This window comes from Notothenia rossii, assembly GCF_949606895.1.
Source record: "Notothenia rossii genome assembly, chromosome: 9".
NCBI classification, from domain to species: domain Eukaryota; kingdom Metazoa; phylum Chordata; class Actinopteri; order Perciformes; family Nototheniidae; genus Notothenia; species Notothenia rossii.
In genome coordinates, this window is record NC_136907.1 from 53288965 (window position 1) to 53314668 (window position 25704).

Genomic DNA, 25704 nt, shown 5'->3' on the forward strand with positions numbered 1-25704 from the left:
TGAATAATCTACTATATTCCATGTGATAGTCCCTAGGAATAGCATTCCTCGGGATAGATTTCCTAGGGACTATTGTTTGATCTAAAAAAGCAGTTCCGATGAAAATGTCTCACATTGAGGTCGGTGGATAATAATATGTAACAGGGATACTGATTCTGAACCATTGTCTCAACCTGGCCAAAATAAACATCTAAAGTAAAAGGATATATATTCTTAATGTTGACCTTTAATAAGTCATGTCTATGAGTGTTTGTTTAACACCAGAAACAGTTTCAGTAATAGGCAAATATTGAAACAAGACTCACAATGTCAAACAATGTCAGACAGGATAATGTTTGCCCGGTCTCTATGTGCTGCAGCTCTGTACAGGCCGGGGACGGCTGAAGGCCTCTTCCCCCAACAATGGCCCATCACCATGCCAACAGAAGTGGTGCCAGCCGTTGTGCCAGTTTGGCACGGACCCCAATGTTAGCAGTGGATGATTCAAGGGCATTAAAGCACAATGTGGGGGGTTCCAGTTTATGGGCAACAGTGCCAGGATTTCCACCAACAGCCCGTCATCCATCGCTCTCTGCTACTTCCCCTCACCTCAATCTGTTTCCTTGTGCTTTGAGCATTAACAATCCATCTTCTGAAAATCGACTTTGCACGCACAGAAGCACCGGTCATGCTTTAATGTTCTATATTTACTCTGTACATAAAACAAGAGCGTCAAATATTCAGCCACAGGTCTCTGTCAAGAGCGGGCATTTGTTGTACTCTCATTAAGGATTGATGAATGAATTATAACATCTTTGTTGATTTGTTAAATTGCTGCCTGCCATTTTTGTCTTTTAAATTAATGCTGTAATGAGTGATCAAGGGGGCATGTGTTTTTCATTTGAATGTTTAACCACCTCCAGCTTAACATTAACTGTCAACCCTTTCTCCTCGCCTTGCAGTGCTCGGAGCAAGTGACTGTGATGGGCTGTCGGACTGCATCTGAAGCACTCTCCCAAAGAATAATATCCACTCCTGACCTACTCTGAAGAACAATATTTGATTCAATCAATGGTGCAGTCTTCCCCCGGAGGGAATTACTCCTGAGTAATAGGTGGACCCTCAGAAAAGAGCAACAGTGGACCATGTGATACTTGACCTTCAAAGAGAGAACTCAGGTACACTCCAGAAGATGTCAAATTTGATCTGAGGCTGCTCTCGAGAGGATCACACATAATTCAATCATCCTTTTCATGTGTGGTTCAGCATTACTCCAACACGATGGGCCAGCAGTGACGGAGCGCACTTATCAATGACGGATCTTCATTTATCGAGGAGTACCAGACATCTCATCATGGATTTGAAGGAGATTTTCCCCACCAAAGGGCGACTGTAAAACGAAAAAGACTGGAGCGGGGGAAAATCGGACTCTGGGAGTTTGTGAGGATTAGTGTGCTGCTAACCCATGGTGGATCTGCTGTGAGGGGGACGAGGGACTCAGTGGAGGATGTCAGCGGAGGCCGAGCTCCAGCCGGGTGTCAAAACCAGCCAGCGAAGGGAGTCCAGGAGGGTAAAAAGTAAGTGAGACTTTACTGCATTGGTACAAATATTCTGTATATCTAAAATGTAATAAATAAGTGGTGCGGGAATGAGTCCTAAAACCTGGAAATATGATGGCTTTTCAAACTTCCCAGTAACTCGTCAGAAAGTCAACGGTTTTTTGCACATGATTGTGGTTTTAGCCCTGAAATACGGTCTGTGTTTAACAAAAGCTTAAGAGATTTTCATATTTTGTTCTTCGACACATTTTAAATGTCCAAAGCTTCTATGTGTCATAAACATATGGCTGTTGCTAACAAGTTAATAAATGAGACTAATCAAAGTACTCGAAAACGAGTCCGCTTTTGGCTTAGCGATATTGATACGCACCCATGAAACTGTGATTTAGTTCATTTTTAAGCTTTTTGTTTGAACGTTGTTGGGTTTTTCCTCTGGCAATTGCATTTAAGTTTCAAATAACAAAAAGTGATGTAAATATGTGGAGATTATCCTGCTGAACCAAAGGTCTAAGTAACGTGTTTGCCACAGTTCTTATCTTATTCAAATTACCGAATTCTAGTGGAAAAATGTAATCACTGAATCACTTTGGACAATACATCCACCACTATAGTTTTTTGAGAATTTAGATAAAAGTCTAACGTTGAAGGAAAAGTACTTTAGAAAAGGGAGTCGGGACAAAGTGTTTTACTGGCAGCTATCTTATGTTTGGCAGGCAGTGAACATAACTTTTAGTCCTGTTTGTATGGAGCTAAATAACGCTGGACTTCATGGAGAGAAGGCTCGCTCAGTCAGGCCTGCCGAGAGCTCCCTGTCTCATCCCGGGGATCCAGATGTGGTAACAGCTATCGCATGTAGCCCCAGGGTCTGCTAGCTCCCATGATTTAGGTGTCATGGACAGGGTAATTCACACCCTGTCGCTTTGATGAACAGCATAAGTGATGTAATAGGACGAGGCATTCTCCGAAACTTCACCAGGAGATTGAAATGGGATTGAATTGGCTGAGAAGAGTAAAGAGTAGAAGGACTGAGGGGGGAGTGAAGAGGATGCGGTTTTCTTTGGCCTCCCTCTCTCCATCCCTTTTTTTTTTACTCATTTCTCCATCCATATATAAAGCCACTGCAGCTAGTCCAGTAAATCTGGCTTCTGCGGGATGGCTGAAACGAGGCCGTGGGGCCAGGTCCTCTGTGGCTGTTTCACTGTCAGCTCGCTTAGATAAATGGCCAGGCTGGAGGAGGGCCCATTGATTTGAGTTAAGTGAAAGGGGGAGTGCAGAGCTAGAGGGGGGCTTTCACACATGTGGCCATGCGACGGGCTATCAGGACAGGCTATCAGACCCTGACTTTACCACGTTAATCACATGGGCTGCAGGGACCATTGTCGCAATCAGTAAGGGTGCTATTTAGAGCCATATAAATGGAAATGGAGCAACATAAATGCAGGCAGACAGTCAGACAGCTATGCTAGTAGTTGTTTGTGAGCAGGCTGGGGCCAGTTGAAGGACTCTACTGAGGATAACGATGATGACATGTATTTAGATAAAGCACTATTCAAATTTCTGGGAAGCAACACTAAAAGTTGATGAAGAAGAACGGTTTATTTCTCATCTCGTAAACAATAGAGAACTGAAGGAAGGAGTATGAAACCCGGGATATAGAACTACCTGTTCCCTTGACTCGAAGTCTTGGTTTTTGGTTATGTGCCTGAAACATGGTCTGATAGTCATTAAACACGGAAAGCAAATATTTCGCCGCAAAAAATGGAGATCATTGCCTTTCGGACATTTTGTACCACAAATATAAAAAGGCGTTAATCAATCAATGTGTGGGGAACAGTTGGAGTGGAGTTTATATTCGTGGGGATTATAAAATGACAACATGGATACTCCCTAGTCCAAAGGAACACGGCAAACGTTCTAACTCCTTTCAATCTTGAAAGAGGCGACATTATTCCAGATCCCATCCTTCCATCCTTACCTTTCACAATAAAAGCCCTATACATATGTTAAGTATTTCACATTTTTTCAAGCCTCTCAGTATGACAAGGCCTTTGGATACTTTTGGGCAACAAACCATCGTTTTCGATTTAACATTACTGAAAACATAGCAGTAAATATTTGATTCCATCTCTGCCAAAAGCTCTCCCTAAATTGTACACACTGCTGCTTTTGAAAAATATGTACTATTCTACTACTTTTACTAGACAACCTTTCTTGTGCTTTGTTTTAGGGATTTCATAGCACTTGTCATTCCTTTCAAAATCTGTTTGGAAAATTCCAACCTCACAGCAGGCTCTGAATGCCATGGTAAAGCCAGAGCTCTCCTCCAACTATCAACATAATTGCTTTACATGCGTGACTTTGCTCTATCTCCATAGCAACTGTTGCTCTCCCACTGTAATCTGTGCGCAAATTTTTTTTTCATTTCATAAAGAAAGACAAGGAATAGAGGACAGAGAAACATTGAAAGAGAGAAGTCGGAGAACGCTGGTGATGCGGCGAACAGAAAATGAAATGCAATCGTCAGTCACCTCTCATTCTGAATGAATGACATTGGGAAGATTGTAAGAGACAGTACAAATAGTAACCATTTCACCCTATTCAAACACGATTTCCCACATTTGACCAAATCAGTCGGGTTTCATAATCAAACTGCTCATTCCACTGCTTTATAATGAGTGTTATAATGGCATCGTTGTGGAGCCTCTACCTAAAACATTATCTTGCCCATTTCCAACCACTAGAACACATCAATGTATAGTCTACTGCGAATGGTCGGCCCAGTACATAGACAATGTACACAATGACCCTCATTACCTTTGTAAGTGCTTTAACGATTAGTCGATGAACGATCGAGGACCTCGATTTGCTGTTGAATGTCAAAGTTGGGTGGAGGAATTTTGACATTGGTGTTGGGTGAGGGGCGTCGTACTGCTGTTGGCAAATCTGCAGGTTTGCAAAGGCTTATGGAAGTTATTTCATGCACATGGGGGAGGCAGATGGCAGGGACAGATTTGCCTTCCCTGCTCCAAAAGGATATAAGTAGAATTGTCATTTTTAACACAAAATAACGGTTAACATTACAGATTTACCGAATATCTTTTTAAACTTTTATTCTGTTCTAAGATAACAATCCTTGAAAAACATTTTAATAAAATTATTCATTTTGATTGAATTAGTTAGTCTCTTTATTACCATTTCTCTTTAAAAAATAACTAATCAGTGACATGCCTCCGTCCATGTCCAACAGACGGCAGTGCAATGTTTAACCGCAATAATAAAAGTATTTTTTTTCAACATTAAAAATAATTAAAGAAATAAATTATTGTACATTTAGCTTTTTGACTTTGAAAATGTTTGGAACAAGCAAGTCAGAAGCAATCATCCATTACTGGAATCTATTCCATCAAATGGTATAATGCTAATAGTATTAGCATAACCTTGCTTAATCTAAGAATGCATAAATAGCGGCTTTAAACACAATAAATTGAATATATGAAAAAAGAGGAACAAGTGATTGGTGATTAAGTATCTGAATGTCAACAATTTGAATGAGCTGAACTATTCAGAACAGCCCTAGTTAACATTAAACATGCATGTACGTGAACTCAGAATTAGCAGGCATTGCAATACATTCAGTCTCATTTTATCTTAATGCATTGCATGTGGCCTTGTAACAGACGGATATTGACAGGAAGAGACGAGCAGACACAGATCCACACTCGGAGCAGTTCAAAGGTTAAGCTGCTTCGATGCCCAGATCCCCAACAAAAAGTTTCCCGCTGCCAAGTCCTTATATCTAGAGGGGCACTTCTGACTCTCCATCTGCTGCCATCTGTGCCTTCACTGTCCCCATTCTAGTGTGGCAAGGAGGAGGATGCAACACTGTGATCAGAGACAAGCCCTGTAACAGTATGGAGCAGGGCGAACAGTAATTGTTCTCTCCATGGTCCTGGTGCAGGGCCTGTATTCAGGTGGCTGGCCGCAGCATTTGTTTCGAGGCACGTCTGATGTCCTGGCTGGTAAATCTCAGCTGCAGTTTTGGAAGTTTTGGCTTTTCCCGTCTTTATTAGATTTCACCAAATGAGGTCAATGGGAAATATTAATGGGTATTGTTGTTACAAAGGTCTTAGAAATAGTAGTGCAGTGATGTAATATATTTCTAGGCCAAACTGGTATGTAACATTGCATGAGCTCCCTCAACAAAAAGCAATATGATTTTTCCATTGGATCATGGAATATTGCAGAAAATAAGATTTCTGGCAAAAACACGTTTTGTGATTCTTACAAGTTTTGGTCAGCAGGATAATCTCCACATATTGATGCCACCTTTATGATTTCTGATGCATAAATGCAACTGCAAGATGTAAAAAGATAACATTATGCTATAAACAAACGACATCACGGTTTCACGGCTCGCATCCCAACAGCTAAACTAAAGGCGGCTAATGTTTGGCGTGCTAATTTTAGTAGTCTTATTTAGCAACTTGCTAGCAGCCGTCGTTTTGAGGAAAAGTAGAAGCTTCGGACATTCAGCCGGACATTACTGACGTATTTCATGTTGTAGAAAAATACTTGAGGATCTCTTAAACTTGTTTTTTTTAAAAAGAGGTTGATTTCGATACAAGTAAACCGGAAGTGGTAAAATGCTAACTCATTACCACATTTTAGGACTTATTTCTGCACCGTTCTATTATGACCTCTGCATCTTGGACCACCAGGGCTCCTGTATGGCAGGCATGTTGTCCGATGTGTGGGATGCACTTAGACGCAGAATAATAGTACACAATGCTTTAGGCAGCCCTCTGTCAGACAAATTATGAGCGTCAAACTTATGGGCCAGAAATATTTTGAGGACCATTCAACCTTGGGTAATTGTAAATCCAGAAAGCCAGAGGAGTATGTATCACCCCCAACTCCCCTCACCCACACACACACACACACACACACACACACACACACACACACACACACACACACACACACACACACACACACACACACACACACACACACACAGACATACACACACACACACACACACACACACACACACACACACACACACACACACACACACACACACACACACACACACACACACACACACACACACACACACACACACACACACACACACACACACCTTCCACCTCTCTCCTTCCTTACAGTTAAAGTAACAACATGAAACAGCATGCCCCGCAGCTCTTTAGTTTTCAAATACAGCACACGGCTCGTCGTGATCTGAACCCAGAGCACGTAGCGTACGAGTTATGCCACTGTGTCAAGACGCTCATTCGGTATGCAAGTCCTACTTTTTTTTGAGGATCTGTGCATAAACCTCTAAATCTCTCCTGAAGTGTTATTAGGGGGAAATGGCGCGCTGTATGTAAAGAAACAAATGGCACAGAACATCTGGTTAAAGCTCATCTGAGAGAGCTGTACTAAATTGGACCGATCGTGTTTAAAATGCAACTGGAGCAGCATGCATTTTACATTACATTAGTGTATGAGTCAGTAAAAACTGGATGGAATACATAATGCTGTAAGAATAGGCTCCAGTCGCTCTATGAGGTATGGTTTGGAATAAAGTACAGCAATAATTATCATCCACCCTCTCTTCTTTCATCTATCCAGCAGTCTTTGAAACAGCACATTGTCTACAGTTTGTCTTCTTAGTGAGTTTGTTATCAATGTGGGAATGTTAATTTCTCTACATGGTAGTGACAGGCTTAATGTTCAGAGGTACGCGCTGGATGTATATAACACTCATTATCATCTTGCTTCGAAACAAGTCAGAATTAGACCCAGATTTCACATTCACTTGCTTACCGACTTTAATGACTTTAGCTTCTTCAAGCCCTCCCCCCCTTTAGAGAATTGTGCCCTGATGAATTAGTGAGAGGGTGTGCATAGCCAAGCCAAGTGCTTGCATTTGACGCTTTCTTTTTTCTCGCCATTTGCACAAACCTTTTTAATTTTCCTTGGAAATTGATTAGATCTTAGATGGAATTCCATTTGTGTTTGAGTAGATGTACGGTGTGTTTCTTGGTGGGAAAGGGTCATTTTGATGTAATACGTTCTTTGAGTTATTTGGCGGTCTGAATTAGGGATAATAAACCTTCTTCCTCTCTCTCACACAGCTCAGCTATCCTCTTAAATGTGCCGTTAACGAATGCACTGTATGGGACTCTTGACCTAGAAATGAGTGAGCAAGGGGCCTGAAAACGGTTAAATTCTCAGAGGTGATGGTGACCTTGATTCTGGAATCCCGTCGTGTAAATGTGTCAGGAGACGTTGTTTTGCGGATAACAAACCCAGCACAGGTTATGAGAGGATGGTTTATACATTGCATATGCACAAAACTGGGCTAAAGCTTGCATGTCATAATCAAAAGAGTTTGAAGGCAGGTAGCGTGGAGACAAAATTAGAAGACTGGTGGTGTCAAGGTGATGTCAGGGCAGTTTCAGAGATGATAGACAGAATAATCAGCAAAAGGGATGGGATGGAGAAGGTGAGGAATGACATTATAAAGCCTGAGGCCGGGCCAGACACATTCACAGATGCCCCCCCCCTGTCCCACACCACCAGCGCACCACCCAACGTCCATCACCCAGGGAGGGCCTGGTGGATTATGGGTGAGCACTGGACCGAGATGATTCCTCTCAATAGCAGCCATTCAAGCTGGTTTGTCACCACCAATGGCACCCATGGGAACTGTGGGTGTGGGTCAGGAGTAGGAGTGAGCCCCCCACACCATAACCTTCCGACCGGGCGTTCTGTGTGAATGCCCCACAATGCCTTGCAATTGGCGACCGCAGAGTGTTCTCAATGTTCCGGTTGTTTTCTCATTAAGTCCACCGGCTTCATTCAACTTCATTTTCAATCTCAAGTTCAATTTTCTTTCAAATTTAGCTCGCTGCTGCTAATTTGCAATTCATTTTGCATTTCCTAGTCCATAAATATTTATACCGGAGCAGCCAACTCTCACAACACACACACACACACACACACACACACACACACACACACACACACACACACACACACACACACACACACACACACACACACACACACACACACACACACACACACACACACCCACACACACACACACACACACACACACACACACACACACACACAAACAAACACACACACACACACACACACACACACACACACACACACACAGCAGCTCCTATACCTCAAGCAGAGGCATGATGCTAAAGTTGTATTTTTCAGTCGCGCTGTTTCATGTTTTCTCCTCCTTATTTTTCTGCCTCTCTTTTTCTTTTCCGACCACAGGTCAGGACCGCACTGAGGTGGGGCTTATTAAGCGTTTCCGTGGAGATGGCGTGCGTTACAAGGCCAAGCTGATCGGGATTGATGAGGTGACTTCGGCGCGCGGGGACAAGCTGTGCCAGGACTCCATGATGAAGCTAAAGGTGTGTGTTTGTGAATGTTGGGGGGGAATCAATGAGCTCCTTCACACATCACAGTCAGGTATGGAAAGGCTTGTCCGGTCATGTCTGTATTGTCTATTGAATGAGTCATATGAGCTGTCCTCTCCTGTAAAGGACTCACTGAAGCTCTGTAAAGAACTGACCACACGGAACAAACAAAAGTCCAACCGTGTTATTCTGCAGCTCTTTATCACATAGCTACTGTAAGGTTGGTTTTTCATCTGTTGCAAAATGTTAGCAGCCTCAATATCCCTCTAATAAGCGGCTTTATTTTTAGCAGTGCTCAAAGCTCTCCATATTTATTCACACAGCTGTTTTTGACCTTGGAGGCAAACTGGCTTCCTATGTTTAAGATGCTTAAAGCAAACACTTGAGTTAGAAATTATCACTTTTTAGAACACCCTCCCTGCCTCTTGAATGTTTTCTCATGTCAGTCCCAGCCTTCTATTTTTACAGCGATGATATACTTGTCGCACATATGCAAACTGTGATAATGTGACCTAGATAATATTCAAGCCTGTGTTCTTTAGAATGTTGCAAGTAAAATGAGGTCAAATTCAGCCCTTTAGTTAGTTGAGAAAAAGTGTTAGTACTGGTGATCGTGGATGTAAGGGCTGAGTGTCAACCAACCTATTTTGTAGTAGTATGTGTACAAACATTTACTGTTGCTAGGCCTTTCAAGTGTTCCATTCTCGAACATGCACTGTTACCCAAAAACAGACGTTAGTCATCCTCAAAACAATGGCTTTTTGATCTCAGTCAGTGGAATACTAAAGCAATCCTCTCATTTATAGCCGCCTACCGTAAATGAACAGAGCTAGCTAGCTACCTACTTAAAATAACAACACCATTTTGCCACAAGCTCATTTATTTATGTTTTCAGCTGTCTCATTTAAAAACCGGGTCTGTTCATTATTCCAAAGGCCCATTGTACTGAAACCCCAATGGTAAAAAAAAATCCTATTTGTCCAAAACCCATTTGTCCCACAGTCCATTACCACAAAGCAAACACCCATTCTCAGAGCAATGAGCCTTCAGACCGATGGGTGTTTGCTTTTGGGGTAAAAGACTGTGGGACCAATTGGCTTCCGGTCCAATGGGAAATGTGTTGGACTATTGGGTTTTCGTAATAATATTCCTGTGGCGCAACGGCACAAGAATCTTGAAACAGGGGTCTTTAAAAAGCACTTGACACACCTTTTTCCTCCTGCTATAATACTGTACTGTTAGAATGTTAAGGAAACATTTCAGATTTCTCCATAAGTACAAAATCCTGATCGGCTGCTTTGACATAACCTATATGTTAGAAATTATACATTTGGTTACTTTTGGCATAATGCTAGGCAGGCCAACATTCTAAACTTTGAAGCTTATGTTAGAACTTATAAACACTTATTAAAAGTAAAAAGTTAAACCCAAAGCTTTAAAGACCCACCATGCCCAATTAGGCTTGCTAATTTAGGTTTGACATTTTCTGTTCGGATAGGGGTTTAGCTAACGTGCAATTATCAATATAAAGAACATATTACTGAGAAATAGCATGCTTCCTCTTCTCAAAATGTAATTCTGTATCCTCTTAAGTACCAGCTGTGTTTGGCTCCAAAGTAAAAGGCAGGAAATACTTATCAATTTCTTTGTTGGGGGGGAAAATAGCAGCACATAAGCATCTTTGCAGTAGGTGGCTCCGGGATAAATCTTCCTCTAAAAGAGGACGTATACGCCATGGCTTTTTTTAAGTATCTTCTCGCACTCTTTGCTGGGGCTTAAATGTGTGGGAAGTCCCAAGAGAAGAGGAGAGCAGCCGGAAGGCAAAGCCTCTCATCGCCTATATGTCCAATAAAACAACTTTCCCCCGCCCCGATGACATTTCAGCAGTGCCCTCCATATGACTCCAGTATTCACCAGCTAGCAGCCATTTACAGTCTATGGGGCATTCAATACAGACCTGCTATTATCTGGACTGGGGATAAAGGAGGCGACGTGGTCTCTATTGAGCTGCCTCTCGTTGCCTTGAGGACTAATCCACCAAATTGAGAAGCCGATAGCTGATTGACAACATCCATCGACTCGCCCGCCCGCCCGCCCGCCTCTCTCTCACTTACTTCATCTTCTCCTTATCCCCATTGCTTGTTCTGCTCTTTATCCTCACCCTATTCACACTCCCTTGATTCCTTCAGCTCCTCTGTTTCTCATATTAAAGATACATGTAGAGATGGATATGTTGCTTTAACATCTCCCTGCAGAAGCAGAACTCAACTGTGATTTATGTAACCCGTTATGTCTTTTTGAATATTAGCTGAGCCCTAAGAGAAACAAATCTAAAGTGGAGGATAGCTGAGGTCGACCACTCTTCAGCGTTACTGGTCCTGCAGTTTTGTCAGATGTGTTCAGCACAGCAGGCAGGACTTTCTTCTTCTCTTCTCTTCTATTCTCCTGCAGGTTTTGTTATATGAAAGACATGTCAAGCACACAGGTCCCGTCAAATGGAACACGCTGGAAATGTTAATTGTTTTCTTTATTAGAGCTGAGAATGTAAGAAAGACAATGTGAGCTGCTGAGATCCATGGGAAAAAACGTACTTCAAAGGCTGACTGCCGTGTTCAGTCAGCACTATGCAAAGTTGTCAAAGCGAGCTGGTCGGTCAGCAGCGATCCATTCTGTCAGCAAATCTCACCTTATTGTTGTTAGCTAGCACTTGTGTATGTCACGTTGAAGTGCAGTAAACCTACAGTACTTCAAGAAAACGGAGAGAAAAAAATGCTTGGAAAAAAAAAAAAAAAAGGCCTCAATAATAATAACTCTTGCTCACAAGTCGACGTGTGAACTCCTCTGAGAGTGAAGCTTCAAGAAACGGCACATGAAAGAACATTCTGTCCTATCACACCTTACGTAACTACTGTCACCTTACCCTACAATATCCATCCCCCCATCTCCCACTGTCACCCTCACCTGAGCCGGAAGAGGCGAGGGCTCACCATCTTTCATCCTTTCATCTCCTCATGTCGTTTCCTTTAATCTCCTGCAGGGAATGGCTTCTTCTGCGCGTTCCAAAGGGGAGCACAAGCAGAGAGTGTTCTTGACGGTCTCTTTCGGCGGGATCAAGATTTACTGTGAAAGATCAGGGGTGAGTAGCATGTCAGCGAGGCCCTCGCCAGCTGCCGTACTGTGAACCTACAGTGTAGGACATCCAGAGGGCAGACGCTCGCACGCTTCAGTGCATAGCTGTTGCCAGCCAACGCCATCTTGTCAGCCCGGTTGACTTATTGCTCCCACTGAAGTACCTGTGTGGAGGGAGGACGAGGATTCTCAAGGTTGTGTTGAAATAAAAACAATTGCATATGTATTCCAAATTCCTGTCCAAATATCAATTCGGAATGTCCACATAACATGTTGCCCTTTAGCTCATAAAGATTGAACTAAGAGCTGTAACTAATTGATTAGACGACAGAGGAAACATAATCGGTAATGCTGATAGATTTATTATTTAGGTAATTTTGTATACAAAAAAATTATATTGAGCCTCTGAAATGTGGAGGTAGTTTAATTGCTTTGTTTTATTTTATATCAAAGTGAGGCTGACAAAACAAGAAATGTAAAGACTTACATTTTTCACAGTTATTTTGACATTTAATGGACCGGACAAATAACAGATTCCTAGAAAATATTCTGCAGATGTATGAAAATGAATGTTAGTTTGAGACACAATTGAACTTGACAGCTTTACACTGCAGGTCTTGTATTTGATATTTAACCCTAAGTAAACTGGGTTAACCCATTAGATCTAAGGTCTACTGCAGGCCCTTTACTGTAAGCTCTGTCAGGCCCTGTCTGCTTGCTAATGATAGCGCAGTGAGCAATGTTACGGTGATGTTATGAGACGGGCTGTTTCCGCCTCCGTACTGGCCTCCATCCCCCTGGCGGGCTCCGAGGCCTGCTGTTCCATTACAGGATGATCGAGGGGGCCCGGCTCTCCCCTATCCTGGGGCGTAGCGTTGGCTGGATAGACCCACTATGCTCATCAGCGCTAACCGATAATTAGCACTCAGTTCCACCCCTTAATGATCATTGCCGCTAATGCTAATTAAACCACGGCTCCACCTCAGCTGTCGTTACAGCTAAACTGATAATTACGCAACAGCGTTTGTCCCACGGCTGCGAGCCCCCGCCACACCACCAACCGTCTACTCTGCCCCCCCCCCCACAAACAAAGAAACACCCATCTTTGATAACATCTTCTTTCACTGTTAATGAAAAAGAACATTAAGCCCTGCGCCACCACCAAATAGCTCACCAGCTTTCTGACAAGCTCATTTGTTGTTTTGGAAAATGCCCCCTAATGCTCCTCATTTTATTTACTGATTACCGGCAGTAAATAACACTCCACACTTAATATCCCTCTTGAGCTATTATGGGGGAACGGGGATGAGCAGTGTCAGCAACACTGTGATGGAAATACTTTATGTAAAGCTGACTTGATTCTGTGCTGAATCCAGTAGACTATTCGTATTAGTTTTGTATTTTACATTAATCTGAGACGTTACCAGCGACGCTCCCCGCTGAAAATCGGCAAATTTTTGAATGAAAGCTCCTCCCCAAGGCCTAAGCTTATCTCTGCTAATAGAGGAACTGCAAGTGGGGGGGGGGGGGCAGAATGACAGCTGAATTACTGCGTGTGTATATCTGGTTGTGTGTTTATGTTTTGCAAGGTTTCTTATACAAAAAAGTCATTGTTTCCTGATTTTGGATATCAGAGCGTCTTAAAACCTGCTTATATAAGAGAGTATACAGTAGTAAGGAAGTCCAAGAGATTTTACATAATCTGACAATCTGATTATAAATTGAATATTAACCATAGTGCCTATAGAGTACTGTGTAATATAGATTGGAACACCCTTGAGTCTCTCCTCCCTCTGTGTTGGTTGCGTTTGGCTCCACAATATGCAAAGATGTTTAAAGTAGGTCTGACCTACTTTCTCTGCCAACACAGTACTTGTAAAACACTATTTAAAAATGGAACAAGACATGCTTTTGCATCTTTAAGGAGAGCAAGATTGTCAGATTTTCCGTTTTCATCAAGCCAATGTGGTCCTTTCTGTAACCCTTCACGTGTGCCATGTAGGTGCTCATGCATCACCACTCAGTGCACGAGATCAGCTACATCGCCAAGGACACCAGGGACCACCGGGCCTTTGGCTATGTCTGCGGGAAGGAGAGTCACCATAAGTTTGTGGCCATCAAGACGGCACAGTCGGTATGACATTTTCTGTTTTTAGGTTACTTTAGGTTAGGTCAAGTCTCAAGCAATAATAGACCAGAGCCAACATCTTCATATTCTGCACTTACATCATCGGGTCATGTAAGTGACATGTCTGACAAAAATAATTTTGTTAATACATTAAAGAAATGAAAAATCTCAAAGGTCACTCAGCATATGAATTATAATAATTTATTGATGATTATAACACGGTTAATTCAAGTTCTTGTCACCTCAGTATTTTTTTTTGTGGCTGAACTTTTTTAGGTTAGGTGTCTGATTGAAATAATCCCATAAATACATTACACAGTTGTTTATTATAAAGGCTAATTGAATTGATGATACCTATGAATTAATTCCTTGTCACCTTGGGATTCTGTTTAAGGGTTAGCTACCTGTAATACAAAATATCACAAAGGCCAATCCCCATTATAAATAATAATAATAATTAATTGAGGTTAAATAAAGTCAAGCAGTTAGATTATTTGTCACCTCAGAATTGTATTCAGGGTTTACTATTTGTACATAAGTTGTCTGACTGAAATAACTGAAATAAATAAATAATGTTTTAATCACAAAGGTCACTAGAAGAGGATAACAGTTAAATTAAATCCTTATCATCTCAGAATTTTGAAACTATTTTACCCTTAGAGTTTTTTCTAGTTGTATTAGTAAAGCTTTTAAAGTATTTCAGCAAACAAGTTAATTATCTTCCTGCCTTGTTCATTTTCACCCAGATCTTCTGGATCATTTTAAAACTCCTCTACCTCTGTTTCTCGCTGCTTTCCTCCACATGTCCATCTTTCAAAACACTGCTCTTCATTCACCTTGATCTCTCTGAAAAAACTATTCTTTATTTCCTCAAATGTGTATTTATTTGCCCATTTCCTTTCCTTTCTCACTTCCCTCTTGTTAATATTTGTACATCCCCGTCTTCCTCTTCGCCCAGGCGGAGCCTCTCATCATCGACCTGCGCGACCTCTTCACGCTCATCTACGACATTAAACAGCGGGAGGAGATGGAGAAGAAAGCGCAGAAGGACAAACAGTGTGAGCAGGCGGTCTACCAGGTATGACATGTTTTTCTCAGTTTCATTTCCCACTCGGAGGCGAGGTCACACATTACATCTCGGCCAGCAATTCATTCCCACAACATAAATCTTCCTCTGAAGTGCATCCCAGACTGTGTTTGTACGCACCATTGATTTCTATATTGAATATCTAAATATAATGGAAATGCAACAGGTTTGTTTTATTGGAGTCAGGTATGTGTGACAGGAAACGCATGTGTGTTGTTATGCTCGCTTGCAGGAAAGTGCACATAACATGTATTTTTTGTTACCCGTTCTTCCTCCATTTCCTTTCTAATGACTTTCTAAATTGGGCTGCACCGTCTCACTGTTTTAAAAAACCAAAACGTGTCATCTGCCTTGTGTCCAACCCCTGCACAGACCATCCTGGAGGACGAAGTGGACGACCCAGTTTACCAGGTAGGTCCAGTGGCACACAGCGCAGCAACCAAACACTGCTGACTGTGATGCTTTCTAGCTGTTTTTTCCCTCTTAAAGCTTTGAATTTTACATGAAAAATCAATTTAAATATCTCCTCCAGTCACTGATCTGCTTGAATTAATGATTCATGATATTCCACCATTCCAGTAATACACTGAAGACCATCCTATGGACAGTTTTGTTCAACCATTCAACTCCCATTTGCCAGTGCAGTGTTGTAAAACCATATTTTTTCAGTTGATCTGTGTCAATGTTCTTCCAAAGAGATGCCCACCCCCCAACAGACTGGTTGTTACCCCCTCCCCTTCTTTATAGCCTTGTGTATTTATTTGCCTGACATGTTTTCTTTTTTTCTGTTTGCTCACACTGAATACAGACAACACTAACTCTTACTCTGAATGCTATGTTCAGTGGTACGTCCAGCCACCCCCCAGAAGTGTGTTTTGCATAAAGTCATTCCATGTGCAGCTTTGGATTATGTTGATGTTGGTTGACAAAACTCCACACTGTGGCCAGAATCTTAAAGGAGCACTTTGACATTTTGGGAAATTCACTTTATACTTTCTTGCTGCCGATACGGTTGGATACAATTCATTTTATTCACAAATACAAGTACAATCATAAGACATAATGGGGATATGTAAAATGGGACAAACCAATACACTATTCTAAGCTTTTAGAAGAGGGTCCCATCAAACTAAAGAAAGAGTATTTACAATATATATAACACATTTAGAATTAGAGAGACTTCATTTAATATACAGAAACATTACAAGCTAAAGACACCTAACATTGACCAAATACCCTCAAACTGTATCAGCAGTCAAAACATTAGATTTCAATCTTCAATTTTGACATATTTGGTTACCAACTGCTTCCTTAAGCTCTTTTTAAAGATCAATGGAGCCAGCAACTAATTTGCCTAGTTGAGCATGAAGACTGAAAACAGGGGGTGCTTAACTGCACTAAAATCAAGCTACAGTCTTAACTTTAGCATTGATTTAGTTTTTTGTCATAAACTATAGTCTCTTTTTTGTCATGTTTTTTTCATTTAGGTATCTCCCAAGCATTTTCAAGCTACAGCTGTTGCCATTTTTGTTGTGTACAGTTGCCATGGTTACAGGGGTTTGTATTATCTTTCTCAAGGTTAGCGGTGAAGGACATGTCCATGTTAACTCTGTTACAGGTGGGGTAGGTAATTCACTTCAGAAACACTTTTTGTTATATTCCATTGAATGCTCTTAACATCCCGATAGCAATGAATAAATTAAATGCTTTGACAATAAATACATAAAAAAATGTCATCTGTGGAAGCCGTGGTGCTGTAAAAAGCACGACCAATGATCTGAGCCGGCCCGGCTAAAATAACTGGATGGCCTACCTGCCTGTCAGCCTTCCATCTGTGCACAAACTTATCTCGTGCCCTCATTGGTCATGTGCGCGTTCGTGTGTGTTGGAGGAGGGGTTCTGTAAGGAAGTCTGAAGGGAAGGAGCAGAGTTTTTTCGGCTGCGTACTTTCAAATTTGAACGCACTCGAGCTGGTTTCTCCATTCTTACCTACCCTACCTTTAAGTCATGTTGACAGAAAACAGACTCTCCTCAGTAAATCAATTTATCATTTACAAACGCTGGCTGATTGAACAGAAGGCTCACCTTGCATTAGCATTCAAACAAGCATTAGTTCAGAAGCTAGATTCAACCACTGTGGTTTTCTTCGTTTAGATCCTATGGTTTAGATCCAGCAGAGAAGCTCAACAGTTACGTAGCGTTGGGGTATTAATATAGCATCTTCAGGAAATTTAAGAGAGTTGACATCCTTCCTAGAACCTTCTCATTCCTTCCAACATGAAACACACCCAACTTAAAGTAACGTAAACATGTAATTCTCCACACAATGTTACTCTACTTTAAACAAAAATCTGTGTGCTGCCTGCATGTTTTTGTAGTCCGGCTCAACTTTTTTTAGGCACTTCTTGTCTAATTTTCACTTCATTGTAGAAGAATTTAGCCCGTAAATCTGTTTTTTCAAGACCTGAAAGCGTCAAGGAACATTTTGACAGAGACATCATATTCCTGGTTGAAAATACTTCTAGCTGAAGATGGCAGTGCAACAGCTATAATTCTGCACAGGAGATGTATTTGTGCAGTGGAGGATACTATTGATAATTAGAAGCTAGGCTATGCGTGTGATTCTGCTTATGTAGCAGGTTGTTTAAAATGACTTCTGTTCATCAAACAACCATTAGCTCAATTTTGTCTGTCTTATGATGTCCTTTAGTTTCTATTTGTCAACAAAAATGTACTTTTTATTTTCAATAGTTACTCTTCATAGTGTGTTTTATTCACAATTAGACAGTGTCCTTTGTTTCCAGTCATAATGCTAAGCTAACAAAGCTAATCCATTGCTAGCTCTAGCTACACATTTATCGTACAGATATGAAAAAGGTATCCATCTTCTCGTCTTATCTTCGGCAAAAAAGTGAACAAATATATTTCCCAAAATGTCAAAAAATAATGTTTTATTTGAGATCCTTTGAGACTTTTTTTTATAAATACATATCTTAAGAGGAGACACTGACCAAAGTGAGACTTCACTCATGGATCTCAAATTGAACATGCTGACCTCTCAAAGAGGTGGAGCATCATATCATTGATGTTAAAAGGAGACCTCTAGCTTAAACCTCCACATTGCCTTGAACTACTGCCTGACCTATTATACTTGTGCTCTTTCCTCTTCCCACCTCAATCTTTTTTTCTTTTTCACAACTTCCCCCCCACCCCCATTCACCGCCTTTTTTTATTCGCAATTCCATTTCACTCCCTGCCGACGCCATTCTCGCTCCCCTGTGCTTTCATTTATTCTCGTCATGTATCACTCCCTCGTTGTATCTCTCTGTTTTATATGCCAACCTCTCTCTCTGTCTTCCCATCTCATTGTTCTCTGCACCTCTACGCCTTGCCCACTACTTCTGTTCTATAGTACATAGTGTTTGAGGCTGGACACGAACCCCTCCGTGGCCACCAGTCAGAGGAGAGCGTTTATCAGGTACAAAGACAAGCATTGCCCCCCTTTTCTTCTCCCTTTTCATACCCTGTGATATAATATTATGGTAACAGTACTAACATGACTGTAAAGCACCTTTCCTAAAGAAGTTACAAAGGGCACGTTGTTTTTGGAGAAAAAGGTTTTCTGAGGATTCAGTAGAAGGTCAAACTAGGGTTTCAGTTTTTAACATGGCTGAAGATAAAACACCATCTAAGAAAGAAGTGAATACAGCTAGGATCTATTAAAAGGGTTATATTCATGTTCAAGTTACAACTGGTAGCATTAAGGTTAAATCAACACTAACCATAGGAACAAATGCGTTGCATTCCATGTGGCTTCTTCACAATAAAAGCCTCTGTTTCGCCAGTTAGTCACAGCAGAAGGATATTTTATTTTATTTGCATTAGCAGCAACTCAATACAGCTCTGCGCAATGTAATGAGAGCATACACTAAACAGTGAGGTTATCAACAAATACAATGACATGCGTGCATCGTCACTTTGCATAAGAAGGCAATTTGAATCCAGCATGGGATTGGCGGTCTCCGCCCACTACCAATGAAAACTCCAACAAAGAAAATGTTAATACTTTCAAAGGCCATTTCCAAGAAGAATTATGGCTTTTGGTTTGATTTTAGGAAAATCTTGAGGATTATATATTTAGAGATAATAAAAAATAAGCAGTTTACGTTAAAAATACCAAAGAGAGTTAGGGCCAGTCTTCAGAATCGGTGTAGGAAGATTTTTATATACATTTGAATCTAGAGAAATAAATCAAACCAGATTATACCTGCTAAAGCTTATGTGTTTATTCTCAAGATTTCAACACTTATTTCAACATTTAAACTATCCATTTTTGAAAACTAATTCTGATATTTTGATTTGAATCAAACTCATTTTTTCCCTTATGCCTGACCCTATCACTCTTTGGTATAAAACATTCCTCACGTAGCGTCTAAAACATCTAAAGAAGAGTTAAGGTCAGTTGTTCAGTCTGGATAGTTCACCCAAAGCCTTTAATATCTCCAACACTTTGACCTTTTGGCTTTGGACCAAATGAAGGACTAGCTAGGACTCCAGAGACCTGTGGTATGGTTTAATCCTACCCTCCTCCCTCCCTTTCTCTCAGTCTCTCCCTCCTCCTCCGCCTCTTTTTGCCTCTCTGTATCTTGCGTTCCTCTGAAGATGAAAGATGCAGAGAAGGAGATTTATCACTTGCCATGCCATTTGATCTCAGAATGAAACAAGATCAATAGGCTTGAGGAAAACGTAAGGAAAAGTTGAGGGAGTGATGGGGAGACAGGCAGCGGGGATAAGAGCAACAGATAGTCTGAATAAATGTGAGAGAAATATCCAAAGGAGGCCAGAGCCGAGGCGTTTTGATATCGTCAGATGAACCAGTTGAGACATACTGTTGCAGAATAACAATAAGCTTTTTTTAACACTCCCAGAACCAGCTTGCAACGTCTCTAGCAATGTTTGCAATCAATATTGATTTAAGTAGAATTGATTTAACGAAACAGCTGTAGAATTAGCATAATCCCATTGCTCTAAAAGATAAAACTAAATCATAGAAAAATGGACTAAATGGAAATTGATTCAGAATGCAATAGACATGTCTACTTCTTGTTTTTTAATAAACTAGCCTGTTAAAAAAGAAAACATAAAAAAAAGGGTGTTGCTCTGTTTCTTACGGATGAATCGACCTCCAATCCAATGCAGGTCCCAAGCAGTCAGCAGAAGGACGGGATCTATGATGTCCCAAAGCGCCATTTCATGACTGTAGGTGTTTTTTTGTTTTGTTTATTATTTGTTTCTTTACTCTTCTTCTTGCAAACCTCTCTTTAACATCCTCTTGAAGGAAGCGCCTCAAGCCCCTCTTGACGGTGCCCATTGGTAATGTCAAAAACACATTTTCCAAGCCTAGAATGACTCAGACTGTGGTGATGATGAAACAAATTTCCATTGGTCATGCCCAGCCTGTCTCAAGAGGTAGGACGAATTGATTGGTCAGCCAAAGTCGGACATGTCGACCATTTCACAGGACGTTAAAGACGCCGGCTACGTATCCTAAATCCAATCCAGACTATGACGCATGTCCAACCAGATGGTTGAGACAAAATCAGTTTATGAGGCCCACCGATCAGATAAATAAAGGGGGGGCTGTTCCGTCCTTCCTCGGAGGATGAGGTGGAGAGGTTTGTAGTTTGGGTTGGTGTTGGTTTGAGCTGCATGCAGTACAATCTAACACTCATTAAAGCTGTACCTGAAAAACTATATATGGAAAACAGACCCAAAAGCATTTCCCCCCTTTTCATCAAAATGAAAGTATATCTCATCTCATCCTGCTAGGTTTTATGAGTTCTTCACCACCACGCTATTACATCCCTCAAATCGCTTGTACAAACATTCATTCAGGCCTATTTCTCCCCAATGTTCACTGAGAGACAATTTCCCCACAACTTTTGAAAACAGCCCCAGCAAAGTGCTTCTGTGCTCTCCGCTGTTTGTACGCTCAACGCTCAGCATATCAAACAGATAAACTTCCCCGGCCCCCGCGCTATCTCACCCAAACAGTCTATGCCGGTATAAGTAGCAACGCTTCCATATCTCTAAGTGTTACTGCTTGTCTGTTCATTCAGTTGGAGCTTTTTGAGAGCCTCCGTGCACCCCTGATGTGTGTCGGTGCCTGCAGGGAGAGACATCTGTGTACACTGTTTACCTTTTCCCCAAATTCAGACTCATTCTGTGACCCTGAATGGTCCCAAAGTGCCGTGCAAACTGTGCAACGCGCCATGTCCCAGCTTATTCAAGGAGGACATAAACACCCTGTTAGCAGCAGCACTGATTGCTGCTATCCTCCCTTTTTTTCTTTCTTTGGTTTAAATATGTGTGTGTTTGTATCAGTTTCTTTGCAGCATGCAAGTCCTGTGTGTTTTTGTGCTTCTTTACGGTGATTCATTGTCTGCTTGTGCATGGCCCCAGAGACATTTCATGCAACTTAGCCATTCCATAGTCTCTTCCATAACCGCGTCCCCCTGCTCCTTTTTAAGTAGTGCGAGTGGAGGACATGGAGGGACTAGAGCGTCTGCCCACAGGGTGAGGTGGCCTCATTGTCCCGGTCGGGTGGTTCCAGGAGCTTCTTCTTTTCATTTATGTGATGAAATAAACACACTCCTCTGTGTATGTATCTGCTCCTGGAGAAGAATCAGCATGATAAAGCAGCCCGGGCTCTCACGGGGGCCCCGCGTCTTGATTGGCAGACATAAGAATATCTAATCAGAGTCTGTTTTATGGGACTGAATAGCCTTTTACCCACTCAATTATAGCGAGCCATGAAAGATTCATTTTAGATCCATTTTCTGATAAGGGAACGAGGGGATAGTTGTTTCCTGCCATCCACAGCACAAACCGCCTTTGTGAATAGATTTCACTCCCCACTCCTACCCGCCCATGCAACCACCATACCCTATCTGGAGACAAATTCAAGGTTTCATGAGTGTGCAAATCTCATTGTCCGGATGTATCACTGGACTTTTTCTCTTTCTTTTGGCCCCTCTGTTCCACTCGCAGAACATCAACCACTTTGATCTTTTCGGCGACATGTCCACCCCTCCCTCGGTAAGTACTGAAACCAAACCCTGGTTGTGTAATGTAAACATGTTTATGGAATTCATTTATCTGTGACATTTAATTAGGACTGTCGCAGAGATCTAAATCACCCGACAGAACGATAAGTGAGATAAAGATGAATGTGCAGCCCAGTGACTTTTAGGTGACTTTGACAGAAGTGACATCTGTCTGTGTGTGTGTGTGTGTGTGTGTGTGTGTGTGTGTGTGTGTGTGTGTGTGTGTGTGTGTGTGTGTGTGTGTGTGTGTGTGTGTGTGTGTGTGTGTGTGTGTGTGTGTGTGTGTGTGTGTGTGTGTGTGTGTGTGTGTGTGTGTGTGTGTGTGTGTGCTTCACCTCTCAGATGCCCCCATCACCTGCCAACACACTGGACCCGAGCCGGAGCAGCCGCCAGCAGCAACATGCTGCCGAGTTGTACGCCCCCTTCAGCCCCACCTCCCTTCCATCAGGTAGCCCCCATCTCCTGAAACGTTGTATCCTTTATCACAAAACGGAACACAGGAGAGAATAAAGTGCTGGTGGGGATGTGTTTCTTTGATGTGCAGTTGGAGAAAAAACATGCTAAGATTTAATGTAGAACAGAGATACAGTAAAGCAATATCTCTTCAAGGACAAATACTGGTGGGTTGTGCATATTTTAGAAAAAGCATTGACATTGTGGCTTCCAAAGAACGTTCAAGAACATCCCAACATCCTTCAAGAACAGCAGCCTTCTTTAGTGCAGCAAACATCATCATGTCACAATGTGTCTGTCTATGATAACACAGCTTATGAAGATGATTTTTGATGACAGACTAAGAACTCTCAGATGTTTTTCTGGAAGCTTTTCAAGACAGCGTTTGCTTGCAAAGGCATTGCCATACAACAGTTATTTATATTGAACACAAATCTATATTTTGATGAGTGATCTCAAACTGCAAGATTCTGCAGGTTTGGTAGTCCTCCTAAAAATGTGTTCCCCAATAAAAAAAAATTTTTTTTGCCACTAGGGGTCTATCAATCAAAACAGACAACAATGTTAAGTAGAATAGGATCATGGGAGGTATCAATGCAGACAGCTTCTCCCCGATAGGATTCCTTTATTTATGATCAATGTCTCTCCAATTTAGTTTGGCTGCTGCACATGTTCAACTTAGATCTAGACATCTGATGACTAACATTCTTTATGAGGTTAAAAATGATCAAGGTCTAAAAAGGGTATCTTAGAGGTGGCTTGAAACTGGAAAAAAGTCAGTTCATGACAGCTTCATGCAGACAACCACAAAGCAATGCATCCTCCAAGGGGATATCGCTATTACAGGCGACCGAATGAAATGAACAGATAAAAATAACTCGTATAGGTCTGATGATTGTTAGACATTAAGTTATATTATTATACCTTTAAATGTTCCCTTTTGCTTTTACATTTCCGCACTGAATATCTGTCCTTAGACAAATATCAAAAGACAACATGCTGTAATTTGAAAAATTGATGTATTGAATTTTGAATCACAGGATACTAAATGTGTTCTGCGCCCATTATAATAATCTCCTCCACTTCCTCTTCCTGCCTTAATATCCTTCAATCGGTTTTCCTTCTCCTCCCTCCCCTCTCTCTCAGGCTATATGACCATGGGTCCGGTGCAGGCTGCGCAGTGGGCTCAGCAGCCGTACCCCGGCCAGGCCCAGACCCTGGCCTTCCCGGTGCAGGGGCCCCTCCAGGTGGCCCAGGTCCTCCCCGGGGGTCAGCCGCTCATCTGGAGCCAGGCTAACATTTTCCCGGCCACTCAGCAGCAGTGGGCGGCCATGGCGGCGTACATGCCGGCCCAGACTGTGGGCGTGGGGGGGCACGCCATAACAGCTGCCATGCTCCAAGGCCTGGTACCCATTACCACCATGTGCCCGCAAGCCTGCGACTTATCGGCCCCCTCCTCGGCCATCACCAGCCCCCAGCACACGGCCGACCCCTCCCTGCTCCACAGGCAGCTGAGCCTGGGCAGGGAGGGGCTCGGCGCGGAATCAGACGCAGGCGAGGGCCCCTCTACATCAGGAGTTGGACCTGGATTTGCGTCCGCATCGGTGAGCAGGTGTGGGACCCCGGGGCCCCTTGGCGTCCCGGACATGCTGCTCTGCAGTCAGCTGCTGCCGCCTTCAGCTACCGCCACACAGGAGGAGGAGGGCAGCTGCAGTGACCTTGATCTCTCTCGGATGACCTTGAGCCCGGGTACATCCTCATCACCGTCTACTGAATCCCGTAAGTATTCCTTACTATCTTAACAATCTAACATCTTTGTGCCATTCTGTGTAAACCTTATTTTAATCGTAATCTTTATCCTGGAAGGCAATTTTACGGACTGGACTATTTGAACAACTATTAGATCTAGCCTTTTTTACATTCATTGTTTCAAGAGGATGCATCATGCTTACTTTGATGACCCCTGACTTTTGGGGTTTTGAATTATATTTCTCCAAAAGGGTTGGATTATTATTTCCTTTCAAATTGAATACAGTGCACCAATGTAGAACAAGTACACTATTATAAAGAAGCCCTGAGGAGCAAGTGAGAAAAAAACCTGGAGGTGGATTTTTTGTTTACTTTTGAAAAAGGTGGGACAAAATGTGGCAGGATTAAAGAGTTGTTGTTAATAATAATAATAATAATAATAATAATAATAATAATAATAATCAATTTGATTTATAAGCGCACTTTTCATTTGCGTAAACAAAACTCAAAGTGCTTGTTGTAATCCATGTTTACCTAACAACACATGGAAACAAAGAAATAAATGGTTCAAGGCCAGAAGTAAGTAAAGAATAGCAGAAAGTTAAGAAAATAAATAGTACAGGCCACAACAGAGTTACACAGTGTAATGTCAGCAAGTAGGGGATTACAGAGGAAGGAAAGAGACCTTGCAGCCTGCTGCCTGACTTTAATTTTGGGAACTGTTTTCTTAAAGGGGCCTGTAACCTTTTTCAGGTTTATGTTTGTATTTTGTGCCTCCACTGTGACATGTTGCTATGTTTTAATGTTCAGAAAGCTCTTCTCATTCTACCTCTTTTCACCCTCTGTCTGAAACCGTGATTGGTCCTTCCCCGTAGCCCATCACAAAGGAGCGCTAGTCAATAGAAGCACGATTGTTACTTAGTGATGTCATTATGTTATGGAAGTCAACAAAGGAGTCCATTTAAGGCATTTCAGGCAGAGTGTGTGTGAGAGGAACTCCCTCTGGAGGGAACTAATGGTCAGCCTTTGCAGACCATTAACATGCACATAAACCTATACA

The 25704-nt window shown here is 42.0% G+C and overlaps 1 protein-coding gene across 4 annotated transcripts in view; it reads left to right on the forward strand.

Annotated features, from left to right (window-relative positions):
- dab1b (DAB adaptor protein 1b) overlaps positions 1 to 25704 on the forward strand; it is a 51829-nt gene that overhangs the window by 22166 nt on the left and 3959 nt on the right. For 2 of the 4 annotated variants that reach the window (XM_079648034.1, XM_079648035.1), the window contains exons 2-12: positions 942 to 1556; positions 8847 to 8986; positions 12030 to 12128; positions 14124 to 14255; positions 15208 to 15327; positions 15709 to 15747; positions 18749 to 18814; positions 20536 to 20595; positions 22387 to 22434; positions 22785 to 22890; positions 24042 to 24674. In XM_079648034.1, the coding sequence (XP_079504160.1) occupies positions 1487 to 1556; positions 8847 to 8986; positions 12030 to 12128; positions 14124 to 14255; positions 15208 to 15327; positions 15709 to 15747; positions 18749 to 18814; positions 20536 to 20595; positions 22387 to 22434; positions 22785 to 22890; positions 24042 to 24674 (1513 nt within the window). In that variant the 5' untranslated portion in view covers positions 942 to 1486. The remainder of the gene's footprint in view (positions 1 to 941; positions 1557 to 8846; positions 8987 to 12029; positions 12129 to 14123; positions 14256 to 15207; positions 15328 to 15708; positions 15748 to 18748; positions 18815 to 20535; positions 20596 to 22386; positions 22435 to 22784; positions 22891 to 24041; positions 24675 to 25704) is intronic. The other 2 variants (XM_079648036.1, XM_079648037.1) reach the window with 2 other exon arrangements.